Here is a 13,687-nt window from a genome sequence, read left to right as displayed (position 1 = left end):
AGCCACTGAGGTAGGCTCTCTTATCTGTGTACTCAGACCAGATGATGAAAAAACTCCTTGGCGTAACTTTACAGCCACACTCACTGGGGAGCACAGCAAAGGATTATGAAGTTAGCAGCACGAGATAAAAGTTTAAGGCTTTAATCAGAACTTTAATGCTACTCCAATTATTTTAATTTCAAAAAGGTCTTTGGCTTCCATTGAATATTAAGATGAATGCGTCGCTATGCATGTCTTTGTCTTGACTGTTGTGCGTATTGGTTTCCCAGATTCATTATGCAGATCTAGAGTAACCTTCCTCGTTAAGCCTTAATGCCAGCCATTCATTACCTCTGGCACAGAGACTAATGGTACTATTAATCAGCTATGAATAGAACTTGGCAGTGGCAGTGGGAGGCTGACACCTCCTTACAGTAACAATTTTAGGCATGCATGTACAAGACAGATTGTCAGAAGGACACAGAAAACTGCCCAGCATGTCAATTATCTACATCTGACAAGGTGTATAAAGATGGGAACTACATCTAATGGTCCTTTGCTTATCCCACAATGCATTTCTCAGCCGTCTTTACTGTATGTCTTTGTCTGACCTGACACTGAAGTGTGGTATTCCTCATTGCATTGGCCTCATCCAACCTCTTTTCTCAGTTCCTTTTGTTCTGAGATCCACACTGGACAAATTTACTGAGCAAATTAAAGCAGTGTGACCGGTTTCCCTCTCTGGCCTCTGAGATACCTTTCTCTCTACAGCAGCACTCAAGCTCTGTCTGTTTGCTTTAAAATGATTCCTCTACAACAGTTCAGTACGCCCGTAGCAACAAAGCCAAAGTGAACTTTCTCTTTCTAAATATGTCTACATACAGTACATGTCCAAGAGCTTGGCTCCACTTTTCGTCATGCCTTATTCTTCTGTCTCAGTCAACAAGCTGATTGTTCTGAGTGGAAGGTTTTCTCTAATACTAATTTGTGACAGTATTTGCTGTGTATTCTCACTACATATAATCCACTATGTATGGTCCTTGGATTGTGTTCTCCTCTGTGGTCACATTTTAGTAATGCAGGAAGTGTTTCCTCATCAACAAACAGTCTTCAAGCTTTTGTTCATCCTGTGTGCCTTTTATGGTTATGTAGGTGTGTGTGTGTGTGTGTGTGTGTGTGTGTGTGTGTGTGTGTGTGTGTGTGTGTTTAACTATATTTGTAGGGTCCAAAAACTGGGAGTCCACTATACTTGTGGGGTCCCGATAGCTTTGTGGGGCCAAAATGCTGGACCCCACAAGTTTAAAGGACTGTTTGAGGGTTAAGACTTGGTTTTAGGAGTAGGGTTAGAATTAGGTTAGGGTTAGGGTAAGGGTTAAGGTTAGGCATTTAGATGTGATAGTTAAGGTTAGGGTAAGGGGCTCGGGAATGCATTATGTCAATGACGTGTCCCCACAAAGATAGGGCTACAAACCTGTGTGTGTGAGAGAGAGAGAGAGAGAGAGATTATAAATGAGGATAATTGTACAGCATCTGGTAATTTACACTGCACTCAGAGAGTATTAGGACAATGATGTTTTCTTTTGTTTTTCGCTCCATTCCAGCCAACTGGATTTGAAATGAAACGGTGGCTTTGAGGTTAGTGTTGACTTCCAGCTTTTAGGTTGTTTGAGGTTGTTGTCATCCATATTAGGTATAGTGTAGGAGTTCCAGCCCTATGTGTACATTAGTCCCCCAATATTATTTCCCTAAACGTACAGACAAGGTAACAGGTGTGTGTTTTAGGAGCAACCAGTGGAGTGATCTTGAGTGGGCATACCAGTCACTCAATCCATCTGAGTCTTACTCGCTTACGACCAGACTGAAGGCAAAAATCCCCTGAAATAAGCGAGAAGTAAAGATGTGTCTGCTCCATCTCTCAGTTGTAGCACCAGCCAGACGTCGACTTTTGCAACCAACCTTATGATGAATTGATTTATTTTTTTAGTTTTAGGTTTGTTGTCAAATAACCTGAGATGACGGAGTATAGTCAGCACTTTAACCTCATAAATCATTGTTTCATTTCAAATTCAAGGTGCTGAGGTACAAAGCTAACACAACACAAAAAGTGTTTTTGGTGTACACACACGCACACACACACACACACACACACACACACACACACACACACACACACACACACACACACACACACACACAAATGTTCATTTATATGTGCTTAGTAAACAAGACACATAAATCTAAAGGTGAATTCCAGCATGTGTGTGTGAGAGTGGAAGAATGTATGTGGACCAAATGGCAGCAAATCCTTCATATCTCTCCAATCCCAAAAGTCCGTGAACTCTGGGAATTTGAAATGCAAAAACAAATACTGACAGCCGGGTTAGTGGTAAGTCCACATGCCGTGACAGACAAAGGTTCCAACAGCCGCTTTGTATTTCCAAACAATTTCTCTGGTAATAATACACCATTTGTACACCCCACTTTCCTTGCTCCTTTTCCGTATTTTAGTTTTGCCCTCAAGTCAAGTTCCTTGACCTGTAAACAAATGGAAATGTCATACAGACTTGACATTCTTTCCGTATGGTTTCGTTTCGCCCACTTGCCAGGCAAATGGAAAGCAGATCACGCTGAGTCCGACCGCAGATCGTTCCTCCAAAAAAAAAAAATAAAACTTCAAAAATAACCACCAAATGAAATCACCCAACATTTCTGTGGCTAAGCTGTGGAATGTGACAGCAAAAGTGTTTAAAAGTGTGTTAGTTGAGAGAATCTAGACTTCAGAATAAACCTTTTCAGGGGTTGGGTTAGTCTTTAGTTGTTTCACGGTGTCTGAAATAAAAACGGTTTAATTCCCTGAAAACATAGACGCTTTCCTTGTGTGCATTTGAGGGGCTAGAAGGTGGCTTGGTCCACCGTCAAAACAAAGTCCACCTCTGTTTGACATGTCACAAAAATGCTACCCAATCATTTTAAATCACAAATGATTGGCGGGAAGGCCGTCTATGAAAATTTTAAATGTATGATGATGCTATGTTCTGCTCCCACTACCCTTACATTAGAGAGCTGTGTGTAGATCTGCATGTGTAGTCCCCCTTGTATTGTGTTTTTATTTGTCAACTTTGTGAGTATAGTAGAAGTGTTTTATTTCTGTGGTTACTTGTCACGCCAAAAGGCTTTTTTTTGTTATGTGGTTGTTATTTTGTTTTTTCTTCTTTTTTTTTTGTTTCCTACCTTCCTTCCCGTTTCACTGTCATTTCCATTTCAACTCCTTTCCTCGACCTGTACCTGTCGGACACCTCTGCGTGATATTTCTCTCCTCCCCTCCCACGCTGCTGCTGTCTCCTGCCCCTCCCTGTCTCGCTGCACCCAACTTGCCATCCTTCCCTCCCTCCCTCCCTCCCTCCTTCCTCCCAACCCAAAGATGTAGCCCTGCCCTCTTTCCCTCCCCCCTCACTGACTCCTAACACTACTGACCATGTAACGCCAGGCTCCGGAGGCGTAGCCAGTCCAGCAGGGCCCTCCCCCTCTGCCCCCCGAGACGTTGTAGCTTCGTTGGTCTCCACCCGCTTCATCAAGCTGACCTGGCGCCCGCCAGCCGAACCCCACGGAGACGACATAACCTACTCCGTTTTCTACAGCCAAGAGGGCACCAGCAGGTAGTACATGCACTAAACTGTAGTACTGCCAGGAGAGTACTAATACACGCATTACTGCTGGACTCAGCAGGGCACTAATAAACATACATTCTCGTGAAGGAGTCTCAGCCCACTCTGAAAAGCAGTAAGTGGTAATTAATTTAAAACAAATCTACTTCCTCAAAGGATTATCTTTTAACATCGTAAGTATAAACAAAACACAAAACCACTTTTTTTTTAAGTGGCTCTGCGATAATTTCCCCCAGCTTCACGTGTAGAGGATTTTATTTTCTCACAATTTCTCTTTATCGCTTTGGCTTCTTTTGATGTTTTCCTGTAAAATAAGCTGTAAGGCATTTTCAGAAGTGGCTTAATACATAAAAACTGTTTCACTCTGTGCCAGAGCTTGAGATGCAGATGCATGCGTTACTATATGTGCAAATGCATGGAGCGTAGAGTACTATTTACATAAAACTAGTGTGGTTGTAGATGTGCTATTTTGCCTAAAACTAACTATGCTGTTTCTACCATAGACAGATGAGTGCTAATATGCTTATCATTAGCCAATTACTTTATTAATTGATTAGTTTATGGACAAAAAACTAGTAATTTGAGTCATTTCATCAACCATTAACTGTTTCCAGCTTCCCGAATGTGAGGAATTGCTGCTTTCTGAGGTTTATATCATTGTTGATTGAATGTCTGAGTTTTGATCCGCTGCTTTGACAAATCAAGCAAGATGTCAACTCGATCTCTGGGAAGATTTGAGTGGCGTTTACACGATGTCATGACATTTCACAGAATAAATGATTTGACCTGTTAATTGAAAAAATAAATTAAAAGATGAATCAATAATGAAATAAAACGTGCCTTGCATAAAGCAGCAAATACGCACATTTATGTCTATTACCAAGATGTTACAAGTAGTTTACAATACACAATCATATATAACTGTATAGTGTGTACCAGGCAATATGAATACAATCAAGTACCCAACACTTTTTGTAGTACACTAAACCTTTCAATTATGTTCTCACGTATAATATGTAACATGTTTTTTAATAAAAGACATTAGAGTTATTAAAATGTTCTGCTGCTGCGTGTGTGTCTGTGTGTTCCCATCAGGGAGCGAGTAGTGAATACCAGCCGTCCAGGGGAGATGCAGGTCACCATCCAGAACCTCATGCCAGACACCAAATATCGCTTCAGGGTTGTGGCCCACAACCGCAACGGCCAGGGAGAGAGCTCTGCGGCGCTCAAAGTGGCCACCCAGGCAGAAGGTAAAGACGCACACACAAACGCACACAAACATTCATTCATTTGTGCTCAGTAAATAGGACACATAAACATAAAGGTGAACTGTTGGAAACATGCTCACACTGGCACACTGATGCGAACAGGATGCACTCAAAAGGAGCACACAAATGTGCAAATAAACATTTCCACAAACAAATATTCACTTGCATACGCTCACTTCAAACAGAGACACCACACACACACACACACACACACACACACACACACACACACACACACACACACACACACACACACACACACACACACACACACATAGACGAGGCTGTTTGGTGCTGTGCGTTAAGGCAGACCACCCAACAGCAGACCAGAGAAATGCAGCGTTTTCTTCTTATAAGCGTCTTCTTGTTTATGCCCCAGCATTTACTATAATCTGTGTGTGTGTGTGTGTGTGTGTGTGTGTGTGTGTGTGTGTGTGTGTGTGTGTTGCTTTAAGCTATATCTACCTGAGTAGTGAATGTCTGAAATTGGTATCCCAGGTTTTTTCTGAAGCATTACCCTCGTCTAGTCTGCACAGGGATTCTGTACAGACGCTCGTTAGGATGTTTTGAGCGGAGCACACGTACGAATAAGTGGGGGGAGAGGGGATGTGGTTCTCTACTTCTTTGTTTTTTTCTTTGTGTTTGAGTGGGTTAGCTTCCCTATGGCTGCTGCTCCAAATCACTCAGTTTCACCTACATTTGAAAGTGCTGTGATGGGGATTTCCCAGCACAATGTCCGGGTGGATGTGCCTCACCTCCTGGCTCAGCTACAGCTCAGTCACTGTCCCTTTGTAGGTCAGCCTCAGTTTCTCTACCTGTGTCCTTGGTTGGAGGGCGGACGGATTAACACACACACACAAATACGCACACTACACATCAATGCCTGCCAGCAGGCGCCTAGCCGCCCGTGGGGACAGCAGCGGGGCCGGCCTGTAACTGTGCAGTATATCTCTGTCGTGTGTGTGTGCACTTTTAGTGGCAGAACATGCTACGAATTGGAGCTTAAACTTTTGACCTGCCTCTGAGTGCCAGGCATGTGCACGCAGCGCTGCACCGTATTACCTCTCCTCAGAGACTGGGTTGATACACCTGTACACGCACGCAGGCACACACACACACACTCAAACCTCTGGAAAATAGGAGTTTCTCTCTTTTGTCAGGAACACCTGCAGCTAAAGCATACATATATATATATATATTGTTTCATTTTAAATCCAATATGCCACAGTACAGGCACAACAAGAAACGTCACTGTCCATATACTTACTGACAAATGCTGTATACAGTGCAGTCACAACTTATTAGGGCAGTCATACATATTTTGTAATGTTAGCTCTGTCTTCCAGCACACTGGATATGAAATTAAATATTTACTTAGATGTTAGTAAGTGCTGACTGTCAGCTTTAATTTAAGCGTGTTTACATTCGCATCAGGTGAACAATGTAGAAATAGTAGCCCTGCTTATCCACAGTCCCCTATTCTCAAGGGATGTAAAGTAATGTCAGATCTTGCGTAAAGCTTAAAGGATTTAATCTTCACTATGAAATGAACACAGTGCCAAGTTTAAAGGTAGACCAATAATTGTGTAGCATTTATTTTAAGATAGTATACCACATTGCCAAACACTGAAGATTGACATTTCTGCCCTCATCTCTGTTCTTCTTACAAAAACTAGAGCTGACACATTATAATACACTCTCTCTGTCTAATCCTGGCTCCTATGTTGTATAACCACACGCAATAAGATACACTGTCTGCCACACTGAATAGAAGCATGAGGCAAGATGCACATTGATGTTTTTGTTGAGGCACACCTTCAGTTTGTTAGTCGTGGGAATAACAAGCAAATATGGCTGGCAGCCCAGTCCAGAGGGGACTGAGCCATCTCTAATCTAAGCTCTTGCTAACACGGGGGGGGGGGCGGAGAAATGTGGCTCTGAAGTAGCCAAGAAATGTGTTTTTTTTTTTTTTTTTTTTGGCAATCACTGGACATTGCTAAATTGAGTTCCTGTCTTCCAGATGTAGCATCAAAAATGGAGAGGGCTCAAGATGAAACAAAACAAAATGGTGAGGTTTGATCTTTTTTTTTTCTAATTTCTGCTCTCCTGCTTCAGTCCAAGTGCCCGGTCCTGCTCCTAACCTGCAGGCGGTGTCCAACACTCCGACCTCTGTCTCTCTCAGCTGGGACAAGCCCCTCACTGGCAACGGAGACATGCTCACCTACAAGTTGTACTACACAGACAAAAGCTTTGGCAACGAACAGGTAGGATGTGGTCCTCACTCACTCAGCTGTAGTTTATGATAGCAGAAAGGTTTTCAGGTATCTAAATACATCTCTCTACATACACACGTTTTGGTGACAGTTGCTCCAGAATGAAAGTTTTAATTTTTTACTTTTTAATTTTATAGTAGATAAAATTTCAAAATGAAGTTATAAAGTGCTTCACACAGAACTACAGATTCAGAAACCAAATAATAAAGAAGCTTGACTTAGAAAGACTTTAAGATAGATTGAAAATAGAATAAATAAATTACCCAAAAATTAAATAAACCAGAAAAATCGAGTGAAATCTGGATATGCTTTCAGAATAACATACATTTTCTTGAGTAGAGATGAAAACGATGATACTGACTCAGCCAAACATTGCGGTGTTTCCTTGTGTGTTTTGCCTTCATCTTTATGAATACACATACATACTATTAAACATATTATTAAAAGTTGGACAGAAACATACAGTTTATGTCTCACTACTCACACACTCAGACTTTTTACTACTTTACTACTGTATGTATCTTACACTTGATTTTGCAGGGTTCATTAGATAAAAGAATATGACCTCGTAGCCTAATATAAGTTGTGATGAGCTAAGGAGTTCCTAATCATTTGCCAAAAGACTCTTTGTACTGCTTTTTGGCCACGCTCTTTATTATGCATCTTGCACAAAAACACGTTTTGTCCAAAAAGAAAGCCAATATGATTCACCAAGTTGTTCCCTGCAGGTCTAACTCTGTCACAAGAGTGGAATTCAGCTGGTTAGATATTGAGTCCGCCGCAGCAGTAGCAGTGTGCAAGCCAGTGAGGCATTAAAAAGCCTTTAATATGATAATGGATGAAACGTCGGCCAGCACACTGAGTAATGATGCCTCAGCTCCCTGGAGAAGAGAGCCAGAGATGAGGTGAAAAAGGCAAGAGATGAAGAGAGGGATGAAAAGAAAGAAGGAGGTGAAGGAAAGGGACAGGGCAGAGATGAAGTCAGAAAGACGCAGTGCTGAAAGGACATGAAATATTTAAGGACGGGGAAGTCAGGCACAACCTATGATGCATTTTCGAGGTTTATGTGGTCACAGGCGATCTTCCGCCCCGAGTTCAGAGGTTGTGATTGGACCGCTCTGGAGGCAAGATTACATTTCCACGAAGTCCCCACATTTTACTCAAAATGTCACAGGCAGAGAGCTGAATGCAAATTGGCTTGAAGTAATTGGGTATGTGCCAGCGTGCCCAATTTGTAAAGCAAAAAGTCGTGATCACAGGCAGCATGATTTGCTTTTCAATGGAAGATGACATTTTTACACAGAATTACAAACAACGTTAGTGCGATTGAATGATGAAATCACATTTTGTAGCTTTGCCATATTTGAGTCTCATTTACATGCGTTTGTGCCATTATCAACCCTGAATGCTAAAATTACAAAATGTCAGTAGGGAAATACTCAAATCAATGTATGTTTTGTCTATTTTCTTCAGGTAACCTTTTTAAGAATAAAACTAAAATTTTTCCTTTTTTATTTAAACTTTCATTAAAACTAAAATTCTCATCTTGTCGTCACATATTAAAGTGCTCATATTATGCAACTACAACAGAGCTGTTTGGAGCAGTTTGTGAACAGTGTTTTCTGTTGGAGACGGTAAGTCCTTTTAGGGGGGGGGACTTTGGGCTTTTTCACTTTGTAAACCTATAACATGCACAAAAAAGATATATAACACAATAAAGGAAAGGGAGAAATCCAAAAAGCATAATATGAGCATTTTAAATTGCCAGCGAGCACATTCACCTATGAAGGTATACTTTAGTTGTGTCTTAAAATCTTAAAATGTCTGATTTGAAGACGTTTGTGTTTGTAGTCGCACAACTCTGTTTTTAGATTTTAAAGTAACGTTCTCCTCTCCCTCTCTTCCAGGACGTTGACGTAGATAGTCAGTCCCACACCATGACCGGGCTGAAGAAGAACACGGAGTACAGTTTCCGCGTGGTGGCCAACAACAAGCACGGCCCAGGCGTCTCCACCGACGACGTCGTCGTTCGCACGTTGTCTGACGGTCAGTTGGTCGATGAAGAGAATATCTTTTGGTTTAACATTCCCCAATTTACTTGAACATCAATATACCTGTGTGATGGATGGATGTTAAATAGTCTACAGTACGTTGTCAATGTAGATCCAGCAAGAGCCATTTTACTCATACTGACTAACTTTTACTTTGCTGTTGATTAACAGTTGTTTTATTTGTGATTAACATGGGAATAATGTTCTCCATCAATCGATTCATCTTTTGTCTCTAACATGTCAGAAATGTGAAAAATCACAATTTCCCAGAGCCCAAGGTGATGATATCAAGTTGCCTGTTTTTTTTTTTTTTTTTTTTTTTTTTTTTAGACTAACACACCCAAACCTTAATTATTCAGTTTACTATCACATAATGCAGAGAAAAGCATATATTCACAATTTAGAAGCTGGTACTAGTAGCCTGGTTGACACCAGACCCTTGTCAGTTGTAACTGAGAGTGGGTCTGGGGAAGGTTAATTCGCAGCTCATTTCCAAAAGGGGCGTCACCAACGGATGCCGCTCAAATGCCTCTGGGCGCAATTGGATATTCCTTCCAACCAATCAGACCAACGATCCGGGTGACGTAGCAGCGACTAGCAGCATCAATGGGTTGCTGCGCTTCGGTAGCCACCATGTTGAATGTAAACAAAAAGTTGCTCGCCGTCGCTGCGCTATCGTCATCTTGTAAAGCCCTCCTCAACGGTTGTGATTGGTGTAAATGCATCGAGTTGGGCAGAAATTGGAAATGGGCTTGAATGGGCTCTTGGCAAGACGGACTTGCAGAGCAAATCTCAAATTTGCCGGAAGTTCGTCAGGGTTTTCCCAGGCTATGGTACAAGGGGATTGCCGGCATTTTTACTTGAAAAATCCCTTTTAAAAAATAGTTGTCAATTACTTTTCTGTAAATCAACGAATGGATTTATTTGATTGTCTAATTTCTGTGTTCAGTTTTGTTTCACACTGAAGTTCTTGAAGTTCTTTTGTTTTGTTTTACAGTACCAAGTGCTGCTCCTCAAAACCTCACTCTGGAGGTTCAGAACTCAAAGGTAAGACCGTTTGCAGGACCTGTAACTGGTCTAGAGTTTGTTTTTGTTTTTTTGTTTTTTAAGGAATGAAAAGCTTTGACGGTTGTTGCACGCACTCCCTCGGATGCAACATAGAAATGAGAAATGCACCTGAACTGCTTGCAGCTTGACTGTCTGGTCCACAGCGTATGTAGCCGCTTCACCAAATCCACAAACCCTCTTTGCACACACAAACAGTTGAACAAATACGGCACATAGCCTGCAGGCCAGAACACCGTTGTTTCTCTGTGTGATTAGCTGTGTCAGACGCCTTTAGGCCCAGCTGGTTAAGAGGCTGTGTGAACCCTCATCGATCCTCCCATCGGCGGGAGACTCGCCTGTCAGAGGGTTTCATGCTCTGTATCACTCTCTGTCTGTACAGTAACTGGCAAACAAGCCTGCGGCTCAAATTCAAATGGCTACGGAACAATATTAGCCTGGGAGATGTAGACGCGATAAAAATAATACTTAGACGCTCAGAATTAGAGATGCACCGATTATAACTTTCTAGGCCGATTCCGATTTCATTTTTTCTAACCACTTTACACACAGTCTATCTTTTCTTTAACAGATAATGGATCACTATAAAATAGAACTATATAAATTACTCCTGTTGTGGGAAATTCACACACATCTAAAGTGCAATGTTAGAACCATTTCCTTCTTTTCACATCTGATATCCAACTAAAAAAATGTGATTTTGGTTTTTGGTGTCGTCCCTCCACGCCCTACTTTTTCCTAGCAGGTGTTGCATATTTCAAACGTGTTACCTTCTGCACACACGCTGAAGAATTTCCAAACAGCTGACATGTTGCAGGTTAATTCACGAGGTTCCCTACATGTGCGAAAATACGACGAATAAGACTGTGCCATCGCGTCCGTGTGTGTGTGTGCGTCCTTGAGAACTGTAACTCGTATAACTTATGTTGTCAGTTAATTGTAGCGTTGACCGGCATGAAATCGGCATATGTCAGACTGACCTGCCGGTCGCCGGTCATGGCCGAGCACGTGAAAACCGGCCAATTCTGGTCACCGGCCGGTCTATCGGTGCATCTCTACTCAGAATGTTCACATTTGAACTAAATAAGCCCAGTTAACCTAGATGCCTAGGTGTCTTTTGACCTATACATTGACAAATCAATGCTGATTGGGATGCTGTATTCAAAGCTACCCTGGCAACAGCCATTTCACCCTGTTGGTTAGCATGTTTTCTAAGAGACACAATAAATAAAACACATTTATAACGGATTTAAGTCTTTTATCTAGATTGTATCAGATTTGTTACAGCCCAGACGGCCCAACTCCTGGTGTCTCAAACTCTTTTTAAGTGTCATTGTTATATCAGACGTATTACAACATACTGTAGTTGTTGCGTGACACTCGTGATTAGATAAGCCTGCTTAGGTGGCTGCAGGCACTTCACAACCGGCTCCTTTTTAAAACAGGAAACCGGCCTCCGCTGCCTGTCCCTTTTAGCCATTTTGATCTTCAAACGGAGAGCTCTAGGCCTGTTTATTGTATACTTCCAACCCAAGTGATGGATTAAATTTGAAAAAAAAGATGTTTGTCCCTCACGACATGTGAGACCGCGAGTGCAAAACCGAGAACAGCAAAGAGAAGAAGATACGGGAAAACCTCAGGGTGCATGCGTTGACTACTAAAGCAGCAGCCGGCACTTATAGCCCTTTGCTGGTCGATGCAGAACCCGAGTGAGAGAGAACTGTCAAAGAAAACTAGAAAAGAAAAAAAAAACTGGTAGTCAATCCTATCACACACTGCCAGCTTGAGTGAGAACTGGCCACCCATGCTGAGGGCTACTCAGCTGAGATTTGCGGAGAGAAAGCACTCTCATGCTAATGTTAAGAGTAAAATGAAGAGGAGACGCTCTGTGGAAAGGATAGGAATTGTAGCGGAATTGTTTTTTGAATGGATTGCGTACATCCAGCTGTCCCTCCCCAAGCAATTAGACCCAGAAAACCCCATTTAAAGCTATGAAACAAGCATCTGGCATCCTTCATTACTAACCATTATTGAAATTAGTCCTCTAAATTTTGTCTTTGTTGTCATTGTTTAATTCTGAATGTAAACACTCATTAAGTCAATAATTCTGGTACAAGTCTATAGATATAAAGCATTTATGCAATTAGTTGTTTGATACGCCCAGCCAAATGGAACTGGGGGGGGGGGAACTAATTAACATGCATTTAATATTCAGTCTCCTCTTGTGGGCCTTGTCAAGCAGAACCACATATCTTCTACCTGCAAGGCAACCTGAAAATCATGTTTTTGTGATCTTATTTTACACCTTTTTTTTCCCCCTTTTGGCACCTTTTCCCTGTGGTTTTCCAGAAGTCAATTAAAACAAGTTTCCATGAATAGAGAGAGGAAGGGAGAAATAACGAGTTAGGACCGATAGTGTAATATGAAAAATGGAATAGTTGAACACACTTAACACAAATTTAATTTGCGCAATTCCCTCGACTTGGCTGGGGAGCAACGTTTGTGTGTGTGCCCTCTACATGTATTCAGGCTTTTGTAAATCAGTGTCACAGTGGAAAGGCGTTAATTAACTCTTCTCCCACGCTGGGCTACCCCCCACCTATCTCTTTAAACACACACACACACACACACACACACACACACACACACACACACACACACACACACACACACACACAAACTCAAATGCAGGAATCCCACAACAGTGCAGCGTGGGCCTGCCGTGTGCCACAGAGTCTCTGCAGGGTTTACCTGACCACATGCACACCCCAAACTCATCAGGACACCTCCTTCAGTTGTTTATTTCTTCTTAATTGCGTCAATCTGCACTGCGTCACCCATGCTCAGACGGGGTGTTTGTTTTTGTGGAGCCCTCCCATTTGCGCCACTGTCAGGAGGAGAGGGGGAGGGGCAGGTGAGACAGTGTTTCTGTCCGTAAACCCTGCAGCGCTACGTGAACACAAACGCCTACCGTATGCCAAGGTGCGATGATACCTGCTAAGCCAACAGGTCACCTTTACAGCCGCAGGCCCGAAACCAGATGGTCCCACGTGTGCTAAACGTAGTTTTTTTTTTTTTTTTTTTTCATCAACCTTTATTTTATTTTTTTCCGTTCCTTAGGGCATCATGCTTCGGTGGCAGCCCCCGCCCCTTAACGGCCAGAATGGGGAGATCACCGGCTACAAGATCAGATACAGGAAAGGATCCCGGAGGAGTGAAGCAGCCGAGACCACCGGAGGCACCCAGCTTTTGAAGCTCATCGATGGTACTCCAGTTTTTTTTGTTGTTTCTCAGTTTTAAACCAAACACTTTATACCCAGTTTGTGTAGAGATGGACTGGACAGCGGTTCACACCTGGCTTTAAAATGCATTTTAAAAGCATCTCG

The 13,687-nt window shown here is 42.2% G+C and overlaps 1 protein-coding gene across 7 annotated transcripts in view; it reads left to right on the top strand.

Moving 5' to 3' along the window:
* The window catches only part of neo1a (neogenin 1a), a 186,552-nt gene that overhangs the window by 147,262 nt on the left and 25,603 nt on the right, over positions 1 to 13,687 (top strand). For 6 of the 7 annotated variants that reach the window (XM_028587047.1, XM_028586959.1, XM_028586876.1 and 3 more), the window contains exons 8-13: positions 3,401 to 3,635; positions 4,740 to 4,894; positions 7,028 to 7,176; positions 9,093 to 9,231; positions 10,234 to 10,283; positions 13,422 to 13,566. In XM_028587047.1, coding sequence (XP_028442848.1) covers positions 3,401 to 3,635; positions 4,740 to 4,894; positions 7,028 to 7,176; positions 9,093 to 9,231; positions 10,234 to 10,283; positions 13,422 to 13,566 — 873 coding nt within the window. The remainder of the gene's footprint in view (positions 1 to 3,400; positions 3,636 to 4,739; positions 4,895 to 7,027; positions 7,177 to 9,092; positions 9,232 to 10,233; positions 10,284 to 13,421; positions 13,567 to 13,687) is intronic. The other variant, XM_028587139.1, reaches the window with a different exon arrangement.

This window comes from Perca flavescens, chromosome 1 (genome assembly GCF_004354835.1).
Source record: "Perca flavescens isolate YP-PL-M2 chromosome 1, PFLA_1.0, whole genome shotgun sequence".
NCBI lineage: Eukaryota > Metazoa > Chordata > Actinopteri > Perciformes > Percidae > Perca > Perca flavescens.
This window is presented reverse-complemented; position numbering and strand designations above follow the sequence as displayed.